The sequence below is a fragment of the Olea europaea genome, chromosome 15, assembly GCF_002742605.1.
Source record: "Olea europaea var. sylvestris chromosome 15, O_europaea_v1, whole genome shotgun sequence".
Lineage (NCBI taxonomy): Eukaryota > Viridiplantae > Streptophyta > Magnoliopsida > Lamiales > Oleaceae > Olea > Olea europaea.
Genome location: NC_036251.1, coordinates 13,029,076 through 13,056,755, shown reverse-complemented (window position 1 = coordinate 13,056,755; position 27,680 = coordinate 13,029,076). Strand labels below are relative to the sequence as shown.

Here is a 27,680-nt window from a genome sequence, read left to right as displayed (position 1 = left end):
TGCAAATGGTGGAATGGACAATTTTCATGTGATCAATAAAAATTGTTGGAAAATATAATTTTTGCCCGAAGAATGAGTTAAGAAGGGATAAATTGAAGTGAGTAACTTCATCGAGGTGACCTTTCTTAGGTAGAATAATATGGACAATGATATCGTGCAAAACTTTACAAGGTAAAGTTAAGTGATTTGAACTAAGTTTTATCGGATGTTCAAAATTCTTCCGGTCACTCTATGACATAAACTATAGGATTGTAACCTTCAAAGGTCAGGTGAACCATATGATAAAATATTTGATTTGGACATTCTTCAAGCTCAAGGAGAGAACGTAGAAGGGCTTTGGTAATTGTAATTCTTTTATCTTTGAAAAAATAAGAAATACTACTCAGACGAGGAGTATAAACCATATATTTGTAAAATTCTCTTATAAGCTTAGGATAAGCATTTTCTTCCATTGATGCAATAGACACCCAACCCATGCTTACAAAGAATTCCTCTATATGAAATGTAGGTGCTTGAAGTGCAAAGTTAAAAAAATCTACGATCTTACCTATAAGGATGAGCAATTTATCAAAATGATTTTTTGACACTTCGAGTTCGTCCTCTGATGAAGGAGTTGGTAGCCACTCCTTCCTTGGCTTTTTCCCTGGCATTTTCTGCATAGGCATGATGGTTGAAGAGTAGAAAATTTTAGAAGATGGTTGACCGTTGAAAAGAGAGAAAGAAAGGTTGGAGTAGAAGAGAAAATAGGGATTTTAAGAGTTTTGAGAAGGAAGAGTGACGGGTTTTTGGAATCTTATTGACTTATCAAAGAAAAATGGTAGATCTATGGAGATTAGAAGGAGATCTATGAAGGAGATGTGAGAAATGGAAATGGGATGCTTTAAAAGGGCAGAAAATCCTAAAATGGCGGTCAACCGATTGAGCAGTCCAGTCGATCAGACATAGCTTCTGTTTTTCCAATTGGCAGGTTATCGTCCATTTTTTTTGGTTCAATGTTTTCTAGTTTTCCGGTGGACCTATTCCGGTCAATCGAAAGTTGTTAGGTACCTTTTTTTAAATCAACTATGATCATATGGCTTTAATTTAATTTAGCTATGTATTTCAAACTCATCAATAATGCTTTAACTTTTTCAAATATACGAGAAATGATCAAGCACTAGAGTTTTAGTGAAAATGTCGGCCAACTGATTTTTGGTATCTACAAATTCTAATACAATATCTTCCTTTTTTGTATGATCTCTTAGAAAATGATGTCTAATCTCAATATGCTTCATTCAAGAATAAAAGATGAGATTTTTTAACAAGTTTATTGCACTGGTGTTATCACACATGATAAGTATATGATCAAATGACTAGTGCTAATCACTAAGAGTTTGTTTCATCCACAAGACTTGTGCACAACAACTAGCAACTGATATATATTCGACTTTTGCGGTATATAATGCAACGGAGTTTTGTTTCTTACTAAACCATGATACTAGTGTAAAACCTAGAAAATGACATGCGCTACTAGTACTTTTTCAATCAATTTGGCAACCGACCTAATCGGCATCCGAATAGCTAAGTAGGTCAATATGAGTCTCTTTTGAATACCAAAGTCCTAAGGTTCGAGTTCCACTAAGATATCAAAAGATTCTTTTTACAGTTTTAAGATGAGATTTCTTAGCATTTGATTGAAATCTAACACATAAACATACACTAAACATAATATCAGGTCTACTTGTAGCTAAATAAAAAAGGGAGCCGATCATACCTCGATATTTAGTAACGAACGAGAGCACATTCCTCATCTTTGTCTAATTTTATAGATGAGCTCATAGGTGTGTTTATCGGCTTCAAATTTTCCATTTCGAATCTTTTGAGCATATCTGATATATGCTTACTTTGTTTTATAAATATTTCATCATTTGTTTGCTTAATTTGAAGATCGAGAAAGAACTTAAGTTCTCCCACCATACTCATTTCAAATTCAATGCTCATGCATTTTGAAAAGTCTTCAAATAGAAGAATATTAGTTGTACCAAAAATAATGTTGTCACTATAAATTTGAACAATGAGCATGTCTTCCTTGTGAGTTTTAACAAAATTCGTAGTATCCGCTTTTCCAATTAAAAATCCGTTTGAGAGTAGAAATTTGCTTAAACGTTCATACCAAGCTCTAGGAGCTTGTTTTAGACCGTAAAGAGCGTTCTAAGTTTGAAAACATGATTATGATCTTTAAAACTCGGGGGTTGTTCAACAAAAACTTCCTAATAGATACTTTCTTATTTATTATAACATTGGGCTACTAATCTAGCCTTGTTACGTACAATCATTTCATTTTCATCTCTTTTTTTCTAAAAATTCATTTCATTCCAATTACGGTTTGATCTTTTGGTCTAGTGACTAAGTCTCAAACATGGTTTCTTTCAAATTGATTTAGTTCTTCTTACACTGCTAGAATCCAAAACTCATCAAACTCATCTTCCTTGAATTTTTTGGGTTCGATTTGAGAAATGAATGTACAACTATCGAGATGATTTCTAAAAGAGGTTTGAGTAATATCTTTGGATGGATTCCCTATTATTAGCTCTTTAGGATGAAATGGAACAAACCTCCATTCTTTTGGTAGTGGGGGATCACTTTGAGCTTCGGTTGATTTCTTTTCACTCTCTTGAACATTGGTCTCCTTTGTTTGTTCATCGCTTGACACTAGAGATCGATATTCGGTCATATGTTTTGAGCATCCGCTATCCAAAAACCATTTGCTGTTTATTTTCTTTGATACCTCATCGTCGATTGTCATGAAGCACATGTTTGCAATTTTTTCTTGACTATTATTTGCCTCTTGGTTCTCATCTTCGCTATCATCCCAAATGGCTTGAAGTGCCTTTTTCTTAATGTTCTTCTTCTTGTTTGGGTACTCGGTGCTTTTATGATCGAGTTTGTTACAACCATAACAAATGATTTTCTTATTCCTTTTTTCACCCTTTTCCTCATTTTTTTTGAAATCTTCGATTATTTCAAAGGCCTCTCCATTTTTTTTCCAAGAATGAATAAATTGTCGAACTCTTCATCACTCATGTTGCCACATGTAGTTCCTTCTTCAATTGCCATTTTTAGAGCAATTTGTCGTTTAGGAGGCTCATTTGGTTTTTCTTTGCTTTTTCTTGTCTTCTCCTTGACCTCGACATTGTTGAGTCATAAGTCATCAAGGGCCTGTAAAGTTCTTCTAAAGGATATGTGTTAATATCCTTGGTATTCTCGATAACATCCCTAGAGGACTCTATTCCCATCCGAAGATGGACAGATCTTGGTTGGCTTACTACATTTTCAACATAAAGATCACAATGGAAATATAGAATTTGGTCTTTAATAGCTTTTAATATGTTCAAAGCACAATCTCTTTGTGGTATCCTAACAATATTTTAAGAGTGTTTTTCTGTCACTTTTTCAAAACTGGCATGAGAGGGTTTTAAATGAGAGCAGTGCTACGGGTACAGGGGCCTGATTTACAGGCCCCTGCCAGGGAAGACACACACGGTGGGCCCCACAATAAATTTTTTTTTTAATACAGGTGGGCCCCCCCCGCACAGTGAGGGGCCTGTAGGCACCTTGTGAAAGAATGCCCTGTACGCAGGGCATTCTCCTTTAAATGAAAGGGGTCTTTAAATATCTCACTAAAAAGGAATAAACCCAATAACCTTTTGTTTCTCACACAAACCAGTATACTATAATCTTTTTTAAGTTTGTCACTTTTTTTTTTTTTTTAAGTTTCTGTAACTTTTTCAAGTTTATGTTACTTTTTTATATTTATTTTAACAGATGAATCTAACGAGGTTCATGAAAACAGTGGGTGTTTTGGAAGTGTTATGAAGGTGTTTAACTTGGACTTCAGAAAAGTAACAATGTACGTTATTAAGTGCCTGGGCACTTAACCTTTTTCTTCTAATCTGTGGTTGGTGCCGTCAATGCATAGGCAAGACTAGGCATGGTGGTTGGGGTTTTCCTGATTCTCCTGTTTGTTGGTATTTATTGATTTGTCTTTACTTACAAAATATAAATATCTTGATAAAATTATCACACATGATGTGTAGCATTAAAAAATAGTTGGTAGTGTATGCTTGCATAGTGACAAGTTGCTGCATATGTGGAAGAAATGTCACATTAGAGTCTATACATGTATGCATTATATTTTTTTTTACCAATTTGAATGATCATGAATTGGATGTTGTTTTGTTGTCTCCTTATTTACTGAAAGTCGTTCCTTCTTTTTCTATGTTCCCCTTACAAGACCATGTACTTGATACTTTCTATCACAAGTTGGGTAAATAGGTTTGAAAATGCTAGTGAAACTGCAAATAAACAGCAGGAAATAGCCAGACAGCTGTTGTCGGTGTCATCAAGAATGTGGACAAGAACGATCCATCTGTTGCCAAGGTCACCAAAGCTGCTGCTAAGAATGGTGCCAATGTCATCAAGGTTTCAATTGACCTTCGATTGTAAATTTGGAAGAAGTGTTTAGTTGTCACAATGGATTTTGTTTATCGATGCTTTACATGGTAGATGTCATTTGTATTACCACAACTATGGCTTGTAGTGATGTGCCCGGATCTTTCTTATCTCGTGATTTTTTTCTCTAGGATCTTGTTGCATAGTTCATTTATTAAAGTAACGCATCTAGTTGCCAAGGTTAAGATTTATAATATTTTACACGTTCAAAGCTGTGGATAGTTGAAGCATGATTTAGCAAAACTTAAAAATTACTCTCGAGTAACCATTTCTTTCATAAATTTATTGAATAAGGTTCTTCACATTCACTCGTTTCAACAGTAAATTAGTGGTTACTTTTATATTAAATAACTTTAATGATTTACTGCAACTTTCAAAATATTTGTTGTCAACCTTTTCCTTTAACTGTATATGCCTAATAGACCATCAAAGGGCAGAAGTTTAACAATAACAATGAATAAAGATAGTTTGAGAAACATTTAAGTTCAGAAAAACTTGATGTAGGAGCAGGAGATTTCAAAAAAAAACTCAATCGAGTTACCATGTAACAATGCTTCTAACTGTGTATTCATTGTCAAAGTGACTGGCGTGCTATTCGCTTCTCTCATGCTAGCCATTCGTAAGTCACTTTTTAACAAAAAGTGATATAATGTCAGGTTTTTAACAAAAATTGAATTATGTCACTTTACAATGATCTAAAGACTGATATTTTTGTTGGCATAACAAAAAAGTGATATAATGAATACGTTAAGCTCTTGTATGTTACAATGTTTCTCTCTTTTTCAGCTTACAATGTTTAGCTTTCACTGAGAGTATATTGTAATAATGTTAAGAGCTCATAATATCACTTTTTTAACAAAGTAACACAATGTCACTAGTTTTACACAGTGCGTTCACCCAGTGTATATGGGTGATCACCTAGTTAAATGTTTAAGGGCTTGCTGCCCTTTGATGCTTGAGCAATCAGCCAGAAATCAACAACCTAAATTTTGTTGTAAAAGGAAAGTTTATTAAAGTTTAGAGGTAAATGAAAATTATATCCCTACAGCCCTAGAAATAATTATTATTGTATCTTTGATTCTGCCCTATAAATATAGAGTTTCGGATCTTAATAAAACATACACAAGTCTACTGACTTTTCTTTGTTTTCTTCTCTTTTCTTCACTTTTATAACACGTTATTAGCACGATTGTCTCAAAATCAAAGTAAATTAGTTAAAATGTAATAATTGCATAATCATCTGTTACATGTACCGAAATTAATTTGGTGACATGTTAATTTTTTTTATACATATGCATTATATTATTCTGTCTCTTGAATCTACTAGAATCAGTTCACGAATCAAGAGGTTGACTTTATTTACAAATCATGAGGCGGCCGATTATTTTTTTTCTTTCTTTTCTTTTTCTCATACCCAACTGCCGCATACTGTTCTGCTACATACGTGCATTTTTTTCAGTTGCCTGAAAAATGATCATTGTTATATAATAATTCTGCCACATACTAGTCATATTAGAAGGTAATGATATTTTACATATACATGTAATCATGTCACGGATTTATAAATTTGATTAAATGTGATTCTAATTTTTTTTATATTAAACTTGGTTGGCCGCATGCACATTTGTCATTTAGATTGTATAATTATATTATAAGTTTATTAGTCAATTAAATATTGCAATTAATATTCAACATTGCTAAACTATATAAAATTGATTAAAATTATTTCATCAATTAATACATTAAATTGAAGTTCACAGTCTATGAGTCCATTCAATTTTTAGATTCTCTTTTATATTCTTAAATTGATAATGTAATTTGTTGTTGCTCTTGAAAAATCACAACTATGTAAATATTAACATTGTTGTAAAAAAAAATACTCTTGAAGAGTTAATGTTTTTAAATAATAGTCTATTGTTACTCCTGAAATAGCACAACATTATTAATATTTTAAAAAGAATATTAGCTATTCCTGAAGAACATAAATTATATTTTTCAATAATCCAGAGAAATATTGATGTATTGATCTTGAAGAAATAATAATAAAATACAACGTGCTCCTGAAGTAGCATATATTTTGAAGAAAATATTATTTTAGTGTTTATCCTTGAAGGAAAACACATAATTTATGTTATTGACTATTTGATTAATCATTATATGATGTTTAATCACATTCTTCAAAACTAATTGTATTTTCTTTATTGTATAGCTAATTAAATGACAAACATCACGAGACTTGAGTTTGCTATACTTGATATATTTGGCAAAAATTATTTATCATGGGTACTCGATGCTGATATCCATCTTGTCTCAAAAGGTTTGGGAAAGACAATAAAAGAAGGAAACAAAGAATCCCTGCAGGATCGTACAAAAGTAATCATCTTCCTTCGTCATCATCTTCATGATAGATTGAAAATTGAATATCTCACTGAAAAAGATCCACAGGTTTTTTTGAAAAAATTAACTGAAAGATTTGATCATCAAAGGATTATAGTCCTTCCCAAAGCTCGCTAGCCCGCTATGAGTGGATGCACTTTCGTTTGCAAGACTTCAAAATTGTTAATGATTACAATTCTGAATTGTTTAGAATATGTTCAAAATTGACATTGTGTGGAGAAAAAATCATTGATGAAGACATGTTGGAGAAAACTTTTTCCACCTTTCACGCCTCGAATGTGCTCCTGCAGCATCAATATCGCGAGCGTGAATTCAAAAAATACTCATAACTTATATCTTGCCTGCTTGTTGCTAAGCATAATAATGAACTATTGATATAAAATCATGGGTTACGTCTAACTGGTTCTGTACTATTGCCTGAAGCAAATGGTACTGCATTGTCTGAAGTAAATGCAATAACAAGACGTGGACATGGATGTGGACATGGATTTGGACATGGACGCAGATGTGCACGCGGAGTAAATCATGGACGAAATAATCAATAAAGTTATCAATAATAAGACAACAATTTCAAAAGGCACAAAATAAACGAAAGTAGCATACCTAAAAAGGTATATGAATAAAGTTCTTTTAGATGTGGAGTGAATTGGCATTGGACATGTACCTGTCGTCCGGCAAAACACTTTGTGGATCTCTATCAAAAATCAATCAAGGGAAAGGAAAAAGTTGAGACAAATTTTGCTGACTATGATGATTCAATTGATGTTATTCATTTGGATGTCTCCGATTTCTTTGCTGATCCAAATGAGAATATTGACCATTTGATTGTGGGTAGTGTGTTGGAAAATATAGATTAGGTTTTTTTTTTTTTTTTTTTTTTTTTTTTATGGTTTTTTTTTTTTTTTTTTCCCTTTTTTTTTTTGGCACACTTTCTTTGATAGATAATATATATGACTGTGACATATTAAAGTAAAGTGACTCAATTGAGATTTCACTCAAAATCCAGTGGCTAAAACATCCTTCAATAAGATTTCCAGGTAATATCTATCAAAGAAAGTTAAAAATAGAAAAATGCATGGCTGGATTTCGTATTGTCAAGGATAGATTTCGTCCGGTCACCGAACAAATAGGAAAAATATCAACTGGGTCAATAACTTGTAATTTTTTTCCCAATTCGATGACTGAATATCAATTTAATTTAAAATTTTTTTCACTCTTATCATATTTTCTCTCAATTCGATCATGGAAGAGCTTGTATTATTTTGCCAAATAATATAAAATTATATATTGACGATGCACTTTATTCTAGCAAATTCAGAAGAAATTTGCTTAGTTTTAAAGATATCCGTTGCAATGGATATCATATTGAGATAACACAAAAAAATAATGTCAAATATATTTGCATAACTTCTTTTATATCTGGTCAGAATCAGATAAAAGAAAAATTTTAGACTCTCTCATCTGGCATGTATTATATATTTATAAAAAGGGTTGAATCAAATAATGTCACGAACCAGAAATTCGTTGATCCAAAAAGTTTTATACTCTGGCATGATCGATTTGGACATCCAAGAACTATAATGATGCGTCGAATAATAAACAATTCACATGGACATCCTTTAAAGAATCAGAAGATTCTTTTACCTAATGATTATCCATGTGTAGCTTATTCGCAAGGCAAGTTAGTCATTAGACCTTCAACTACAAATGTCAGTATTGAATCTCCAACTTTCTTAGAAAAAATTCATGGAGACATATGTGGGCCAATATACCCACCATGTGGACTATTTCGTTATTTTATGATATTAATTGATTTTTCTACTAGATGGTTACATGTTTGCTTACTTTCCACTAGGAATGTAGCTTTTGCTAGACTACTTGCTCAAATTATGAAATTACGAGTACAATTTCTCGATTACTCAATTAAAATTATTCGCCTTGACAATGCTGGTGAATTTAAATCACAAGCATTCGATGATTATTGTATGTCAATCAGTATTATAATTGAACATTCAGTTGCGCATGTCCATACACAAAATTATTTGGCAGAGTCGTTTATTAAACATTTACAACTTATTGCTAGACCATTATTTATGAAAACAAAACTCTAAGTTTTTTTTTTGGGTCATGCCATATTACATGATGCATCATTAGTTCATATTAGACCAACTGTCTATTATCAATATTTACATTTGCAACTGGCATTTGGTTATGAATCTGATATTTCTCACATACGGGTCTTTGGTTGTGCTGTCCAAGTCCATATTTCACCCCCACAATGTACTAAAATGGGTCCCCAGCGAAAACTTGGGATTTATGTGGATTTTCATTCACCATCAATTATTAGGTATCTTCAAACTTTAATGGGTGATTTTTTTATTGCATGTTTTGCAGATTGTCATTTTGATGAAATTACTTTTCCAACTTTGGAAGGGAAAAAACTACATCCTGAAAAACAAAGTAAAATTTCTTGGAATAAAAAAACTCTATCTCATTTGGATCCCCGCAACAATCAATGTGAGCAAGAGGTTGAAAAAATCATTCATTTGCAAAGAGTTGTAAATTAATTATTTGATATATTTGTTGACACAAGAAAAGTGACAAAATCATATGTTCTAGCAGAAAAATTTTCAGCAAAAATTGATATCCCTGTAAGGCAATTTGATGTAGTAAATGAATCTCAAATACGCCAGAAGCGTGGTTGACCAGTTGGTTCGACAGACTTTGTATCTCAAAAAAGAAAAGTACATGAGAAAAACCAACTAAAAATTTTGGAAGAAGTCACATTAGAAAAGATTGATCAATCAGATATTGAAAATACGATTCCTGAAGAACCATAAGTGTCAAAAAATAATGAGATTTCAATAAATTATATATTATCTCATAAATTATGGGAACAAAATAATGTTGTTATAGACAATATTTTAGCCTTTAATGTGGCTTTTGATATTATACAAAATGAGGATCTTGAACCATAATCGTTTAAAGAATGTCAAAATAGAAATGATTGACCAAAATAGAAAGAAGTCATACATGCAGAATTGAATTCTTTGGAGAAACGAAAAGTGTTTGGAATTGTAGTTCGAACACCTGAAAATATAATCCTTATTGGATATAAATGAGTTTTTGTACGAAAGATGAAAATAATGAAATTACAAGGTACAAAGCCCGACTAGCAGTTCAAGGTTTCTTACAAAGACCAAAAATTGATTACGAGGAAACTATTCTCCCGTAATGGATACCATCACTTTTAGATTCTTAATTAGTTTGACTGTGTCACAAAAGTTTGATATGCGTCTTATGGATGTAGTAACTGCATATTTGTATGGTTCATTTGATAGTGACATATATATGAAGGTCTCTTGAAGGACTTAAGGTGCTAGAAATAAACGATACATGCCCGAGAAATATGTTTTTAATTAAATTACAAAGATCATTATNATTGAAGTGCAAGAAACCCTTCTAACTGAAGTTGCAACTTACCGGGGTAAACAGCGGTTGCTAGAGGCCTAGTGAATGTAACTCAATCCTTTTCTTCTTTTATATTTACTCTTTTTGTTCTTAACTTTTCTCTTGTTTATTTCTTTTTTAACATCAAAGCAAACAAAACTCTTGAACAATTTGTTAATTTATGTTGTGGATTAAGGGTTCCTGTTATGTGATTGCTACATTTTTTTAATTTATTATTTGAACTCTTTGATGAACCATTTTAATTTTTGAGTTGCAAATTAGACTTTTAATGCTGTTGAAACCTTTTACCATGTAATATGAATTTGTAGATAGTTATGGTTTTTGTTTATTAGTATAATTTTGTACTTCTGTAAGTACTGATTTTTTTTTTTTTTTTTTATTGATTTATTTAAGGCCCAGGCATCAAAGTGCCTCCTGTCTCAGAGGAAAAGTGCCTTGAACTTGAAATAACCTTTCTTTAACCTGCTTAGTAGCATTTTGTATTTTGGGACTCTGTAGCTATCCTTGCTTTGGGCTTATCAACAATAAAAAATAAAAAATAAAAAAATAATTGAAAAACAGCATACTGGACTGGTGCAACCATTAGAAGTAAGAGCTAACCTGTGTTTGCAGCAACCTATTTAGATGCATCTTTAGAATTTCAATTTCTTGGTCACTGTATTCATTTAGCAAGTACGGTGGTACTTTTCACCTCTAAGGTCATTGATGGCCTAAGCATTTGCCTACGTCAATTCCTGTGATGAACAAATGCAGCGTAAAGTAACGACAGAAATATATTAAATGTTGTGCTTGTATAGTTATATTTAATCTCATTCTATCAATAATGGGATGTTGCTTCAACAGAGCATTCACAATGATTAGGAGAGTTCGTTTAGGATGATGCTGTTATAGACTCTCCATTTGCTTTATTGATTTACATATTTGCATAGAGACGTAATAATGATCCCTCAAGTTGAGTAACATTGGGGCCCAGTCAAAATTTAATGAATTATCAATCCAAGAACAGCTTGTTGACCTCTTCTGGTACCTGCCTCATTGCACACTGACAGGGCCCTATGGTTGATGATTATTGAATAAAAAAACTAGAGATTTGTTTCAAGTTTCATTGGGCAACTTCTCCCATATTCATTACAAGTCTGTATAATGTGATTATTTTGTCAAAATCACTTTTGGTGCTCAATGCTGAGAGATTTTCATTTATGCAATTACTTAAATGTGATAGGAGGTAGGTTTCATTTCTATTAGCTTAAGATTATGCTAGGCGATGGGGATATATTTTGAAATTGTTTCTTTTCCTATGACAAAGGGGAAAGCCCTCAGCTGAAGTGAAAGAGCTAATTGTTCTGTTTTTCTGATTCTTAAATATCAAATATTTTGTGCATGTCATGTTACTGTGAGAAAAGAAGGTTTTTTTTTTCCTTTTTTTTTCTTTTTTTTTTTTTGGGTAGTGAAACCCCCAAGCTCAATAGTTTCTTTGGCGCAAGAATATTGACATATTACTTTTGAATGAGTAATATATATATATATATATATATACACACACACACACACACATATGTTTCGAAAAATATATTACTTTAAATTCATGTTTATCCTTGAAGAAAAACATATAATTAATGTCATTAGAATATTAATTAGTTCGACTACTTCAATTATATATGATTATATAATATTTAATCATATTATTCGAAATTAAACAATTGAATTATATATTATATTGAACCAGAAGTTCAATTTGATTTTATTATTTGGCATGACCAGTTGGACCATCACTGGATCAATAATGATGTGAAGTTCAAAATTTTTAATGGATATTAAATGAAGAATCAAAAGATTTTTCAATCCAAAGAATTCCTATATATTATTTGTTCTCTTTATGATCATTAAACAACGCTAGCTAAAATATGGATTGAATTCCCTATATTTCTGAAAATTAATTAGAGTAATATATGGAGCCTCGTCACCCATCATGTTAACCATTTAAATATTATTTGTATCTAACAGATTTGACACAAATATTAGATGATTGCAATACGCAACTTGAAGTTTTGTGAAATTATTGCTCAAGTTATGAGCATAATTTTCAGATTATATAATCAAGACCGTGTCTTGTTAATGCTAGTGAGTATATATCTCAATATTTTAATAAGTGTTAATTAAGATGTCGATAAATGGTTTAATACTATTGTTTGTTAAATGCATCAAATTAATTTTATTGAGAATAATTTATTTCCCATTTTTATTTAGGGAATTCTATTGCACATCATACTAAAATCACAGTTCTTCCAGTTATAATCAGCTTATTGTCAGATCCTAATTTTTTCATCTAATTATTTTTTATGGTGTAGTATATGTAACAATTGAACACCATAATATATTGAGATGAAAAATAAAGAATGCTGAGAATAAGTACGTAGTTTGCACTATTATTTCAAATGGACGATATTTTATAATACTGAAAAAATGATTGTTAATTTGATTGGACAATTCTCTAAGTATTAGGGGAGGAATTAAGAAGTTGAAAATAATATATAAATGCATCGTCATCTAAATCCTCATTAAATATCATTCGAACCAAAAGTTCGAAAGATAATTTATTTAGATACATTTATTGATCAAAGAGATCAACAGTATCTCACACACCAATTTTCAATGCTCCAATACGAATTGATGTCTTAGGGGATAATTTGTTAACATTATATTTGATATATTTATGGCACGCCTGAAGCGTGATAGTGTTCGATTCAAATACAAAAACCTTCAAATGAAAATGGAGCAATTAGCAAAGATGATTTCATTAAGAAGACATTTATTCTTAATGAATATTTAGATATAACAAATTATAAAACTCCAAAAGAAGTTTAGATACCTAACATGTTGAAAATTGATATATCTAAATAAGTTATGTCACTATGATAGACAGTATCATATGTGAATCGTGAGGAATTGAAATAAATACATCGAAAAATATCGATCAAAATAATGTTTGACCAAATAAAAGGAGACACAATCTTAAATTGAATTTACTAAATAAACACGAAATTTTTGGACTTGTAATCCGAAAATCTAATGGTATACACTTATACGAAAATGACATGAGAAAAACCAACCAAAAACTTCGGAAGAAATCACATTAGAAAAGATTAATCAATCAAATATTGAAAATATAGTTCCCGAAGAACCACAAGTATCCGAAAATAATGAGATTTCAATAAATTATATACTATCTTATAAATTATGGGAACGAAATAATGTTATTATATACAATATTTTCATCTTTAATATGGCTCTTGATATTATGCAAAATGAGGATCCTGAGCCACAATCGGTTAAAGATTGTCAAAATAGAAATAATTAGCTAAAATAGAAAAAAGCCATATAGGCGAAATTAAATTCTTTGGAGAAACGAAAAGTGTTTGGACCTGTAGTTCGAACACTTGAAAATGTAATTCCTGTTTGATACAAATGGATTTTTGTACGAAAGAGGAATAAAAATAATGAAATTACAAGGTACAAAGTCGGACTAATAGCTCAAGGTTTCTCACAAAGACCAGGAATTGATTATAAAAAAACATATTCTCTCATAATGGACACCATCACTTTTAGATTTTTAATTAGTTTGACTGTGTCACAAAAACTTGATAGTATGTATTATGGATGTAGTAACTGCATATTTATATGGTTCACTTGATAGTGACATATATATGAAAGTCTTTAAAGGACTTAAGGTGCCAGGAACAAACGATACATGCCTGAGAACCATGTTCTCAATTAAATTGTAAAGATCATTATATGGATTAAAATAATTCAAACGCATATGGTATAATCGCCTTAACGAATATTTGTTTAATGAGGGTCATAAAAATGACGATATCTGTCCATGTGTTTTCATAAAGAAAACAAATAGTGGATTTGCAATTGTGGTAGTTTATGTTGATGATTTAAATTTAATTGGAACTCCTGAAGAGCTCAACAAAACTGCTGATTATTTGAAAAATGAATTTTAGACGAAAGATTTGGGAAAAACCAAATTTTGTCTTCGATTACAGATTGAACATTTCGCAGATGGATTATTTGTTCACCAATCTACGTATACAGAAAAAGTTTTAAAATGTTTTTACATGGATAATGCACATCCATTGGCATCACCTATGGTTGTTCGATCACTTGATGTGAAAAAGATCAATTTCGTCCACTTGAAGATGATGAAAATGTTCTTAGTCCTGAAGTACCATATCTTAGTGCAATTGGAGCATTAACTTATTTTACAAATTGCACTCGACCTGACATAGTTTTCTTTGTAAATCTCCTTGCAAAATATAGCTCTACACCAACTCAAAGACATTGGAATGACGTTAAACATATTTTTCGTTACTTAAAGGGTACCATTGATTTGAGATTATTTTATTTTCAAACGTCGGGATCTGCTTTAGTGGGATATGCAGATGCATGCTATTTATCTTACCCACATAAAGTTAAATCACAAACAGATTATATGTTTACACATGGAGGAATGACTAAATCATGGAAATCTGTGAAACAATCCTCAATAGCAACATCTTCAATGAAGCAGGCTGAGAATGTGTATGGTTGAGAAACATGATTCATCATATCCAAGCATCATGCGGATTAATTTCAATAAAGGACAGTCCAACTATTTTGTATGAAGACAATGCAGCTTGTATTGCACAACTCAGAGGAGGCTATATCAAAGGTGACGGGACGGAACACATTTCTCCAAAATTCTTTCATACACACGAGTTTCAAAGAATGTCGACATTGATATCCAACAAATTCGCTCAAGTGACAATGTGACCGATTTATTCACAAAAACACTGCCAACATCTACATTCAAGAAATTAGTCCATAAGATTGGAATGCATCGATTCAAAGATTTTCAGTAATCAATATCAGGGGGAGTAGCTGTACTCTTTTTCCTTAACTTAGGTTTTGTTCCACTAGGTTTTCCTAGCAAGATTTTAACGAGGTAGTATTTTTTTTTTAATACTCAAAATTAACTGTACTCTTTTTCTTTCATTTGGTTTTTTTCATTGGATTTTTATCAAACAAAATTTTAACGAGACAAATATTTTGTAATATGTCATTCAAAGGGGAGTGTTGTAAACGGAAAGTTTATAATGGTTTAGAGGTGAATGACAATTATACCCCTACAGCCATAGAAATAATTACTATTGTATCCCTGATTCCGCCCTATAAATACAGGGCTTTGGTTCTTAATAAAACACACACAAATCTACTGACTTCTCTTTGTTCTCTTCTCTTTTCTTCACTTTTATAACAAATTTTAAAATTTCACTCTTTTAATAAAATGTGACACTATCACTTTTCTGAATGGAAATTGACGCAATTTCACTACTCTTTTTTTTTTTTCCTTTTCTTTTTTAACAAAGTTACTAATGTCATTGATTTTACACTGGGCGATCACCCACGTGAATGTTTAAGGGCAATCATCATTTTGGTGTTTGTCACTTTATTTGAGTGTTTGTCATTTTTTTATTTTTTTAATTTGTGTCACCTTTTTTAATTTGTCACTATTTTTATTTTTATATTTTTTGAATTTTTGCCACTTTCTTTCACGTTTTTGAGTGACAAACATTACCTTTTAATAAATTGGCATTGTATGTAATTTTTTAATAAAATAAGTGACACTTAATTTTAAAATGAGACATTGTGTCTCTTTTTTTTTTTTATCTTTCATATTAAAAAAGTGACAATTAATTTTACAAATAATTTTTACTTTCAAAATATTTTAAATATATTTTTTGTAAGTTGTCTAGCCAAGCCACACTGGGGTTTGGATAGCCCAAATCTCTAAAGCCCACCCTCAACAACTTTTAACCAATTTGAGATGGGAAGCCAAACTCTGTCGTTTTATGATCTAATTCAAAATTTTCGTTTCTTCTGCCCAAGTGTTCAGACTCTGTCTCTGTCTAGGGTTTTACTCCACTCTGTAAAGGCTTCAGTGTAAGAATTTCAAATTCTTCTCTCTATTATAATCTGTTTGAATAAATTATGTGTGGGCATGTATTTATGTATGCATTGAACACATATTTTCTCAGATCTGATTTATTTCTCTCACGCTACTGCGTCTGATTTTGGTTTGAATTTAACTCTTTATTTTGTCAAGCTCAACAGAGGTATTCTGTAACTTTAGCGAAAAGGCGTAAATAAGTAATTTTTATTATCGATCAAAATTAAAAGTAGGTTACTTTATTTATTTATTTTTATTTTTACAGTAATAAAATTTATTTGTGGAAACCGAAACAAAAAGTTACTTATAGTTAGTTTTAAGCTTAGCTAATATTATATTTGGTTTTTAGTTTTCAATGTTTTCTGAAGATTCTTTTTGAACTGTTACAGCTTCTCTTTATTTAATTTGATGTACTCCTGTTTCATAATTTATTGTTGAGACAATTAATATTATTTTCTTTTACATTATCCACGGAAATCTGTGCATGGAATAGTTATGGAAAAAGGGGGAGGACTGATATACTGACATGAGCGAATGTCTAAAAACTGACCTTTAAGTTGTTGATTTGAGATTTATAGAATGCTAAATTTGATGTTTCCCTGGACAACGGAGAATAAAGAGAAGCATAACAATCAGAAAGATTGCTGGAAAAAGGAAAGAAAGAGATAAACTTGTTTCCTTAGCAAATACACACACACACATATGTTTTTTTTTTTTTAAAAGAATTTATATCAATAGTTGGAAGCAAGGGGAGACATCTGTTTATATGTCATGTCTTTCTGGAAAAATGGTATTGTTTCTTTATGGTTTTTGTTTGGGAATGCGAGATGTGATTCCAAGAGTTTATTCCCAAACAAAAGTCCAATTGTTTTTTTCTGTGTGCCAGTTCGAGATCTTATTCCACGAGTTTTATTTGCTTGTGATTAGAGGTATCTCTAGATGAAGATTGTTTACGTCCAAAAATCCTTAATTTGAGATTGAAGATTATTATCGTGCAGGAACCCAATGCCAATCTTTTGTGGTAACCTGGACTTTGATGCTCGCCAGTCTGATGTTGAACGTCTTTTCAGAAGATATGGAAGGGTGGAGAGGGTGGATATGAAATCTGGTAACTTCGAAGCTTTATTTTCCTTAGATCAGCCCTTTTGTTTATAAGCAATGGAACGATGAGTTTTTTTTTTACCAAATGAGTCACTTGGTAGAGCTGTCCTCCCTCGAGGCCTTTATTAATCACCTCAAAGATTACCCTTTGAGTCTCATTGTCAAGACTTGAGCCTTGAGACGACTGAGTGTGGATTTGCTAGTCTTGCCCTTTTGGGGATTTTCATTTTTTTCCTTAGCTTTTTTGGGTTGATACTTTCGTGCCTTAGAATGCTTGGAGGGTTTTAGGAATTTTTTTTTCCAACACCATCTCACCCTGCAAACTAGAAAAATAGAATTAGAGTATAGAAAACAGAACAAGTTGACGTAGCGTGCATAGCCTCGTACCATTGAAGTGCAAGAAACCCTTCTAACTGAAGTTGCAACTTACCGGGGTAAACAGCGGTTGCTAGAGGCCTAGTGAATGTAACTCAATCCTTTTCTTCTTTTATATTTACTCTTTTTGTTCTTAACTTTTCTCTTGTTTATTTCTTTTTTAACATCAAAGCAAACAAAACTCTTGAACAATTTGTTAATTTATGTTGTGGATTAAGGGTTCCTGTTATGTGATTGCTACATTTTTTTAATTTATTATTTGAACTCTTTGATGAACCATTTTAATTTTTGAGTTGCAAATTAGACTTTTAATGCTGTTGAAACCTTTTACCATGTAATATGAATTTGTAGATAGTTATGGTTTTTGTTTATTAGTATAATTTTGTACTTCTGTAAGTACTGATTTTTTTTTTTTTTTTTTTATTGATTTATTTAAGGCCCAGGCATCAAAGTGCCTCCTGTCTCAGAGGAAAAGTGCCTTGAACTTGAAATAACCTTTCTTTAACCTGCTTAGTAGCATTTTGTATTTTGGGACTCTGTAGCTATCCTTGCTTTGGGCTTATCAACAATAAAAAATAAAAAATAAAAAAATAATTGAAAAACAGCATACTGGACTGGTGCAACCATTAGAAGTAAGAGCTAACCTGTGTTTGCAGCAACCTATTTAGATGCATCTTTAGAATTTCAATTTCTTGGTCACTGTATTCATTTAGCAAGTACGGTGGTACTTTTCACCTCTAAGGTGGTTGATGGCCTAAGCATTTGCCTACGTCAATTCCTGTGATGAACAAATGCAGCGTAAAGTAACGACAGAAATATATTAAATGTTGTGCTTGTATAGTTATATTTAATCTCATTCTATCAATAATGGGATGTTGCTTCAACAGAGCATTCACAATGATTAGGAGAGTTCGTTTAGGATGATGCTGTTATAGACTCTCCATTTGCTTTATTGATTTACATATTTGCATAGAGACGTAATAATGATCCCTCAAGTTGAGTAACATTGGGGCCCAGTCAAAATTTAATGAATTATCAATCCAAGAACAGCTTGTTGACCTCTTCTGGTACCTGCCTCATTGCACACTGACAGGGCCCTATGGTTGATGATTATTGAATAAAAAAACTAGAGATTTGTTTCAAGTTTCATTGGGCAACTTCTCCCATATTCATTACAAGTCTGTATAATGTGATTATTTTGTCAAAATCACTTTTGGTGCTCAATGCTGAGAGATTTTCATTTATGCAATTACTTAAATGTGATAGGAGGTAGGTTTCATTTCTATTAGCTTAAGATTATGCTAGGCGATGGGGATATATTTTGAAATTGTTTCTTTTCCTATGACAAAGGGGAAAGCCCTCAGCTGAAGTGAAAGAGCTAATTGTTCTGTTTTTCTGATTCTTAAATATCAAATATTTTGTGCATGTCATGTTACTGTGAGAAAAGAAGGTTTTTTTTTTTCTTTTTTTTTTTTTGGGTAGTGAAACCCCCAAGCTCAATAGTTTCTTTGGCGCAGGATCACTTGGAAATTCCATGATCTAACTGGAAGGATGGTTCTCTGCATTTATTTAGTGACTTGTACCCAAGATGCATGTTCTTGTGTTTGTTCAAAAGAACCAATATGCTCTACGATGGTCCTACAATCCTTCAATTTCCTGAGACCATTACCTTTGCATTTCTTCTGTCTTTGCTCAGTATTCAATTTCCGACATGTTCCAACATAGATATAAAGTTCATCTCGGATCCAGTGGCAGGTGTTGTGTTTCCTCCATACAGATTTTCCATTCCCCCACCCTTTGACTTGCAGGGGTTTTGAGTGGTAACAATTGTTTAGTCAACGATGTGGTAAATTTAGTGTCTTTGCTGGAGGAATGTTGACTTAAAGTATTTGTATTTTCTCTGCCAACTTAATGATTTGGCTTGGTTTCTTTTAACTTTTTGGGTTTTATAGGCTTTGCTTTTGTCTATATGGAAGATGAGCGTGACGAGGAGGATGCGATCCGGAGACTTGACAGGATAGAGTTTGGTAGAAAAGGTCGCCGACTTCGTGTTGAACTGACAAAGGTATATATATATATATGCAGTGCCTTGATTTGATGCAGTTTGAGTGCAGTACAACTGATAACACACTACAACTTCGATTGCTTTGACATCTAATCGTATGTTGATCTTTCTGAGTTTTAGCACAAAAACTAACCTATCAATTTGATTAGCAGCAAGAACGTGGTGGCAGGAAGCCTGATAGATCAAGAAGATCTGCAGCTAACACAAGACCAACAAAAACTTTGTTTATCATCAACTTTGATCCTATCAGTACCAGGACCAGAGATCTTGAAAGGCATTTTGAACCATATGGAAAGATATCTAACATTAGGATTCGAAGAAATTTTGCATTTGTGCAATTTGAGTTGCAGGAAGATGCTATCCGTGCATTAGAAGCAACAGACAACAGGTTTGTCTTTTAAGACATTTGCATGCTATTGTATTATTTGAAATGACTGGTTGAGGTCATATAAGAACTTGTATTGATCTCAATATATATGCGCCAATTTATAGTAAGACAATCTCGTCAGAGGCAAGTCTACTACCATGAATATCTTTCAAGAGACTTCAAGAAAGGGACGGTTAAATGCATATGCGGACTTTCATGCTAAGAGCATTGGTTAATCAAGATTTCTTGAGTCTCGAGCACTACATTTCATATTTATCTTTTTTTTTATAATCTCAAGACAGCAATCTCTTGTTATCCATCTCCCATTCCTTTTGTTAATCTTTGCTGGGCAGCCTATAGTATTGACTATTCGTATTCCAGATACTTCCTGAAATGTACTCTTGTGCACGAGTCTTCTCACCTCAGTTAATCATTTTCTTCCTATCATAATTTTATGGTTATTATGAGATGCTTAATGGTTTTACTTTGGTTCTTCCTACTCTCGCTTACAGCAAGTTCATGGATCGAGTTATTTCAGTGGAGTATGCTATTCGTGATGATGATGACAGAAGAAATGGGTACAGCCCTGATCGAAGAGGTCGTGATGTCTCCCCCGATAGACGAAGCTATGGTGCGGGTCGTTCCCCAAGTCCTTATCGTAGGAATAGGAGTAGTCCTGATTATGGACACGGATCAGTCCCTGATTCTAGATCCAAGCTAAGTCCTAGTCCTGATTATCGCAAAGCAAGAAGCCCTGTCAATGACAGATACAACAGGTTAAGGTTTTCCAAACGCTTTATTTATTCATGCATTGTGGTTTCTGTGGCTGAATATTAACACAGTGCTACATCGTTTACCATGCAGCCGTTCATCTCCTCGTGAAAGATTTCGATCCTGAGAAGCATGTAAGAAGAGTTCCTTGCATTTTCTATAGTCTTTGTTATCTGCTGTTGATTTCTGTCTTCCATTGCCATCTGTTACACTTTATTTGAACAAGGTTAATCAACTAGTCATTGGCATGATTCTGGTAGAGTGAAGAATTGTACTTCTTTTAATGCTGTAAAGCAGAAAAACGTAAGATTTGAGTTACTGGTAATGGTATGCCTCTTCTAGTTTATGTACAATTTACATTTTTTAATTTGTGGAGCTTAAAATGTTGGATTAAATGTCTTTCATGACAATCTGTTTTTAGTTTATCTTCTGATCTTTGGTCATTGATCCGAGGACGGCGGGGCCCTGTTTGTGAATTTAGTATAAGATGTTCCTCGTCGCCACCGTTTTCAGCCAAATATAGGCTGATGCTCGGATTCGACAAATGGTTCAGTTCTATCTATAGCTGTTTCGTAGGGGCTTTTTTCAATTCATTTTGGGGGAGCATTGAATTTCAGTGCAGGCTTCTTCAAGAGACTTATAGTAGACTTCAAATACAAAATGTTTAAATCTAAATTCCAAGTTGGGAAAGTTAAACCTATTATCTATACGTAATTTATACAGTCCTATTAAAATTAAGGAATATATTATTGAATTCACCTGACTCAGTAGTAAAAAAAAAATTTCTTTAAATTTAAAAACTCTCTATAAATAGAGTTTGTTAGAGATATTTTAAGGTTGTAATTGCATGGAGCATTTTTAGCTCTAGCTGCTGGCCATTGCATTATCGTGGTATTCTTATGTTGGACCATTGGATTAGTCGAGTACGTATTCAAGTTTCATTGTCATTCAATTATTTGACTCAGAAACTTTAGATGAGCTGATGGCGAGATCGGTTTCTTGTTCGAGGTTCAAGAGAAAGGAGAGGAACCACCGATCAACAGTGCTTTTTCGAAAGTACGGTCACCGGTGGTTAATACCTTCTCGACAGTATCGAACCTAAAATCCACTTTCAATTGCTCTTTTTAGGTAGAAGAGAGCGCCAAGAAACAACATAGACCTATCTATACGTTTGACAAAAATGTGTCTTGTTGAAGGTGGGCGATGTGTTGAACGGAGAAAATTAAAGTTGTAATAAAGTGGATTAAAATGTTGTAATTATATTGCGTTTGGTGTTACATTACGTGAAAAAAATACACTTGTTACTTGTATATGGATTATAACATATTCTACGGAAATTTACAAAATATGTGTTACACTTTACACAACATAATTTCTAGGGTAAACATGATTCCATTTTTTGGTTTTTGATTCCAAAATAATTGAACCGAACCATGAACAAATAATTTTTTTGATATTGCAACCAAATGATTTATTTATTCATTCATTTTTAAGAAATGGAACCAAATTGGAATCGAACCATTCAGTTCTGGTTTGGTTTGATTATATTTTAGTTTCATTTCTTAAATTTTCAGATTTGAAACGTATCTATAAGTTAGTAATATATACCTAAATAGAAAGAAAATAGATATAAAATATTTAGCATTCAAATCAAGATTACAAAGGTCCAAACTAACAAACAAAAATATAATCATTATTTGAATATATAAATCAATTATCATTCCTGTACAAAAAAAGATTATCTAATAAGTAATAACAATTATTCCCTAAATTAATTGTAGCAGTTTTGATGACACACGCCATAATAAAGAATGCATTATGCAAAAATTTTACAATCCACTTTTACAGGCATCTATTAATCATTTAATGTCCTATGAATATTTATTAGATTTTTCTTTTGTTTGTGAAGAACACAAATAATTCATCAAACAATTAAAAAAAAAAAATAGTTTAAAGGATTTTTAAGCGACTGACCAATTCCATTTTCCGATCTTGAAAGAGCCTATTCCACTGACTTGATGAAATGTGGTGCGGCCGTGTAAAATGAAAAGGTGTTAGAGAGAAATGATTCATATAAATACAAAATTAGGGTGTACAAAATTAATGGGTTGTTTCGAATGAATACAATATTAGGAACTCCACTAATTAATATATAAAATTTTAAAATTAAGTTTGGTTATAGTTCTAGTTCTGATTTACGGTTCTAGAACTAGAATCAAACCAGAACCAAAATCATCAATTTTTTTAAGAATCGAATTGAACTACTTGATTAGGTTTTAATTTGATTTGATTTAGTTTGGCCATTTTGTCCACCTCTAATAATTTCTAAATTTATACGCATTTTAAAGCATGGTAATAAAAAACTCTTACCAACTTGCCATTGAAAATCAATAATCCTAATTCTAAACCGCAGGCCCTGTTTGAGGGCAGGCACCCTGCGTCCCCCGGACAAATTGGCCATGTTTGCCAAGCATTTCTCATTAAAAATAGATAAATAGACCAAAATCAATACTTGAAAATAACAAATCATCAAATTACATTATGTCGCACTTTACATGACGAATTTTTTGACCTTTTTTTAAAAACTGCAATTACTATTTCATTTTCGTCTAATTTTTTTTTTTTTTTTTTAATTTTCGTTTCTCATTCACCTATATATATATTTATGACCGTGAGTATCCGGATCAGATTAAGCCTACCTCAACTAATCCCATGAGGCCCTAAAATTTTGATACGAACCCGATAGCAACGAACACTAACGAACCAACAACTAGATTGCCACAATTCCCAAGAACGCCAAATAATCGATGGTTTTAGATTTAATCACCAATCAATGAACTAAGCAACTAAAAGTCTATAAACTAATGACCTTTTAATTACATGGAATAAGGATTTCACCAAGATAATTGTGAACGCCACAAGAAATAATGAATTTCTTGATAAATTCAATTGTTCTAGCAAGAACAAAGATTAGAAGCAAAGTCCCTCCTTTGATAAAATCTCTCAAATTGTCAAAAGATCCATACAATGGAAAATAAATCCTATTTATATGAAACAATAAAAAACCTAATTAAAATTGGTAAAAGACGTCCAAAATAATCTAATAATATGGAAAGATTAGGATTCTAAGTAAAATAGGAAACTCGCGCAAAAATCAAGTCTCGACCCCGAAAATGGTCTATGTGACCGCATCATGTATTTTCATGCGGTCGCATAGATCACACGAACTGCTTGCTCAAGATCCCTTCTGCCCTCCATGAGGTCACATGGCTGGGACAAACATGCGACCGCATGGCTGTCCGGCTGGACTCCTACATGCCAACACCCGGTTCATTTTGATCCCCTTGCTTCGGCCTTCGTCTTTAACTCCCTTCTGGGACCTTGGCTTATCATCTTCACTCCTTTGATCCTCAAAGCTCAACCAAGCATTTGTGTGCCTTTTGTTAACCTCCCGAAGTCTCGAACCCGACTTTGACTTCTTCCAATCTATCACCAAATTCTTGATTATTGGCAGCGCACTCCGAGTCATATCCCCTTCTTCTTCGAAAGGATTCGTCCGCGAATCCAAAACTTCAAGATCAAATTTGCACTTCTCGCCTTCAAGCTTTGCAATGCTATGGCATGTTTTATGCTCCTCCCATTTGCCACCTTAGGAAAAGCTCATCTTTATGTCCTGCTTTTCATCTGCTAGAACCTTATCCAACCCTTGCTTGGGAATCTGATGCTTCGCTAAATTGTTGTTGAATGTTCCTTCAATGCATATAAAGTCCTCCAATGGAAATGCATCAACTGGATGCTCAAATGGTGTCACCCGTTTTTGGAAGTCCCCATGTAGCAAGTTTTCACATTCCTGCATAAGAGAGATATTCAAACTGGGGAGGAATTTGTTAGACCTCACCAACTCACTCTCGAGCTCACTCTTTTTTGCAAAGAAGCTCAACTTACCATTTTCTCTTCTCTCAATAGGCTTCTTTTTTTATTTTTTATTTTTTATTTTTTTTTTCATGTGGCTCTATTCGATTTTTCTCACATTTAGTCACCTCTCCATTTTCTCTTGAGCAATCTTTTTGTTTCTCTTTACCTTTTCTCTCGTTCTCATCCCTCAACCTCACTTGATCTTCATACACTTGCTGCGGTGTCAATGGTACAAGCATGATAGTTATTTTTATCTTTATCAAAGCTGTACCTACTTCTAAACCCATCATGTTTAACCCTTTTATCATATTGCCAAAGCCTACCCAATAAAATGTGACCCGCATGCATTGGCACAACATCACACAATACCTCATCTTTATATTGCCTAATTGAAAAGTTCATCAAAACCCTCTTATTTACCTTAACTTCTCCACGATCATCAAACCATTGTAGTTTATACGGTTTAGGTTGTCTTATTGTTCTCAGCCCTAACTTCTCAACTAAAATGGTACTAGCAATATTAGTGCGATAACCTCCATTAATAATTAAACCACATACCTTATTCTCCGCGTGGCATCTAGTGTGAAAGATGCTTTCTCATTGCTTCTCCTCTTCATCCACCTTGATTTGTGTATTGAGTGCACGCATTAGCACAAGGGCTTCACTGTCCACTGCATGCTCCAACACTTCATCATCACTAATATCCTCTAGTTTGGGCATCCCATCTCCATCTCCATCACTAAATACGTCTCCGTTAGCACTCAAAATCATTACTATCTTATTAGGACATTGAGATGCAATGTGGCCCTTTCCCAAGCATTTGAAGCATTTAATGTCCTAGCTCCTAATAGTTTGTGACTCTGCCTTTGGTGGTTCCTTGCCAGTATTTTCTTCCTTCCTCCTTGGCACTTCAGCTTTATTGTTTGCAATAGCCCTGTCAACCCTGTCATCATACCCTCTCAACCTCCAAGCTGAGTTAGGCCCCGATTGATTTCTAGCTGTCCCCTTTCGCTTCAACTACCGTTCCACCTTCATGGCCACATGTAGCATATCCTCTAACTCCACATAGTGCTACAACTCCACCACATTAGCATTATCCCTGTTCAACCCATTCAAAAAATGAGCCATAGTCGCTTCTTGGTCCTCCTCTACGTCTGCCCTAATCATCAAGATTTCCATCTCCTTGTGGTTGTCCTCTACACTTCTAGAAACCTAATACAACCCTTGCAACCTTTTGATGAAATTCCCTATAGTAATGACTAGGTACAAATCGTTTTCTCATCATCGCCTTCAACTCATCCCACGTGTTGATAGGCCTCTCCTGATTCTTACTTCTTGACGTCACAACCTGATCCTACCAAGTGATTGCGTAGTCAGTAAATTCAAGGATAGCTAACCTCATCTTCTTCTCCTCAAAATAATTATAACACTAAAAAATAAGCTCCACCTTTTTCTCCCATTCTAGATACGCCTCAAGGTCACTCCTACCCTTAAATGGAGAAATTGACATTTTGATGTTGTCCATACCTCCATCCACATCATCTCCAAAGTTATTCCTACCCCAATGTTCAAAACAATCACCTCTATTCATCATTCTCCCCAATTCAACTCCATTAAACTCATTCTCATCCAAATCACTACCATACCCATATTCATCATGCATTTCCACTCTAGTCCTCGTCTACCATGTCCCATATGAAGATTGGTGACAGATGCCTCTAGTCTATCTATTCTATCACCCGTATCCTTTAACATCCTCTCAAATCGCCTCTTCACATCGTCAGACATATTTGTACGACCATCAATCCTGCTTGAGTTCGATCCTTCACTACCAGACATCCTAAATTCTAGAATTTTATTTCTGCCTCACCATATTCACTCATGAATCACTCAATTTCGGCTTTTACCCTCAATTTATCTCACCACTCAGCCTTTTCCACTCACTGCTTCCAATCAATGTTTCAAAGAACAATTCAAATTTAGTATCTTGTGGAATTTCAATTGGATTGTCATAGACTCAAAGAATTGGACAGAAAATTTGGAATGAATTATGAAAGTTCAAGAAGTCGTCTTGAATTTCTGGCTGACTGGACTGAACAACTTGGAATTGGAAGGACTATCAAGATAATTTCAAACAATGAGAATAAATTTTTTCAACAGTACTGGTGAACAATAATTTTTTTTACTCACTAGATAGAAATTTCGACTACGACGCTAATGGAACAAACGTAAGTGGATTTGGACGCTAGACTAGTCCCAAAACAAGATTCAAATTTTTTTAAATATTTTTTATAGATCTAAGACACAAACTCAATTGAAAATTGCAAAGAACACAAGAATAAAAAAAAGAAAAAGAAAAACTGACTCAACAAGAAAGGAAAAGGTCAACTTTCGACTTTTGGAGCATAAGCTCTGATACCAATTGATGCGAACTCGATAGCAATGAACACTAATAAATCCACAACTAGATTGACACAATTTCCAAGATTGCCAAATAATTAATGGTTTTGGATTTAATCCCCAATCAATGAACTAAGCAACCAAAAGTATATAAATTAATGACCTCTTAATGACACGGAATGAGGATCTCACACAGATGATTGTGAACGCCACAAGAAATAATAAATTCCTTGATAAGTTTAATTGTTCTAGCAAGAATAAGGATTGGAAGCAAAGTCCCTCCTTTTATAAAATCTCTCAAATTGTCAGAAGGTCCATATAATGGAAAATGAGTC

The 27,680-nt window shown here is 33.0% G+C and overlaps 1 protein-coding gene across 7 annotated transcripts; it reads left to right on the top strand.

Annotated features, from left to right (window-relative positions):
- Positions 1-16,213: 16,213 nt before the first annotated feature.
- On the top strand, positions 16,214-21,440 carry LOC111410220 (serine/arginine-rich splicing factor RS41-like). Of its 7 annotated transcripts, none has more exons than XM_023040470.1 (6): positions 16,214-16,344; positions 17,350-17,459; positions 19,804-19,892; positions 20,045-20,280; positions 20,772-21,035; positions 21,124-21,440. In XM_023040470.1, exons 1-6 carry the CDS (start codon positions 16,229-16,231, stop codon positions 21,155-21,157), a joined length of 849 nt encoding a protein of 282 aa, XP_022896238.1. In that variant the 5' UTR covers positions 16,214-16,228; the 3' UTR covers positions 21,158-21,440. The 7 variants fall into 7 exon arrangements, with proteins under 7 accessions (XP_022896238.1, XP_022896237.1, XP_022896235.1 ...); XM_023040469.1 differs by having other exon boundaries at positions 20,042-20,280; XM_023040467.1 differs by having other exon boundaries at positions 16,218-16,344; positions 19,780-19,892; positions 20,042-20,280.
- Positions 21,441-27,680: the final 6,240 nt, after the last annotated feature.

What these genes read in the sequence shown, in the direction of transcription:
- LOC111410220 (XM_023040467.1), top strand. Translation starts at nt 16,229, where the DNA reads ATGGGAAGCCAAACTCTGTCGTTTTATGATCTAATTCAAAATTTTCGT. An exon ending in TTCGTGTTGAACTGACAAAG is followed by an intron (nt 19,893 to 20,041) that starts GTATATATATAT and finishes CAATTTGATTAG; the next exon opens with CAGCAAGAACGTGGTGGCAG. An exon ending in GTCAATGACAGATACAACAG is followed by an intron (nt 21,036 to 21,123) that starts GTTAAGGTTTTC and finishes TTTACCATGCAG; the next exon opens with CCGTTCATCTCCTCGTGAAA.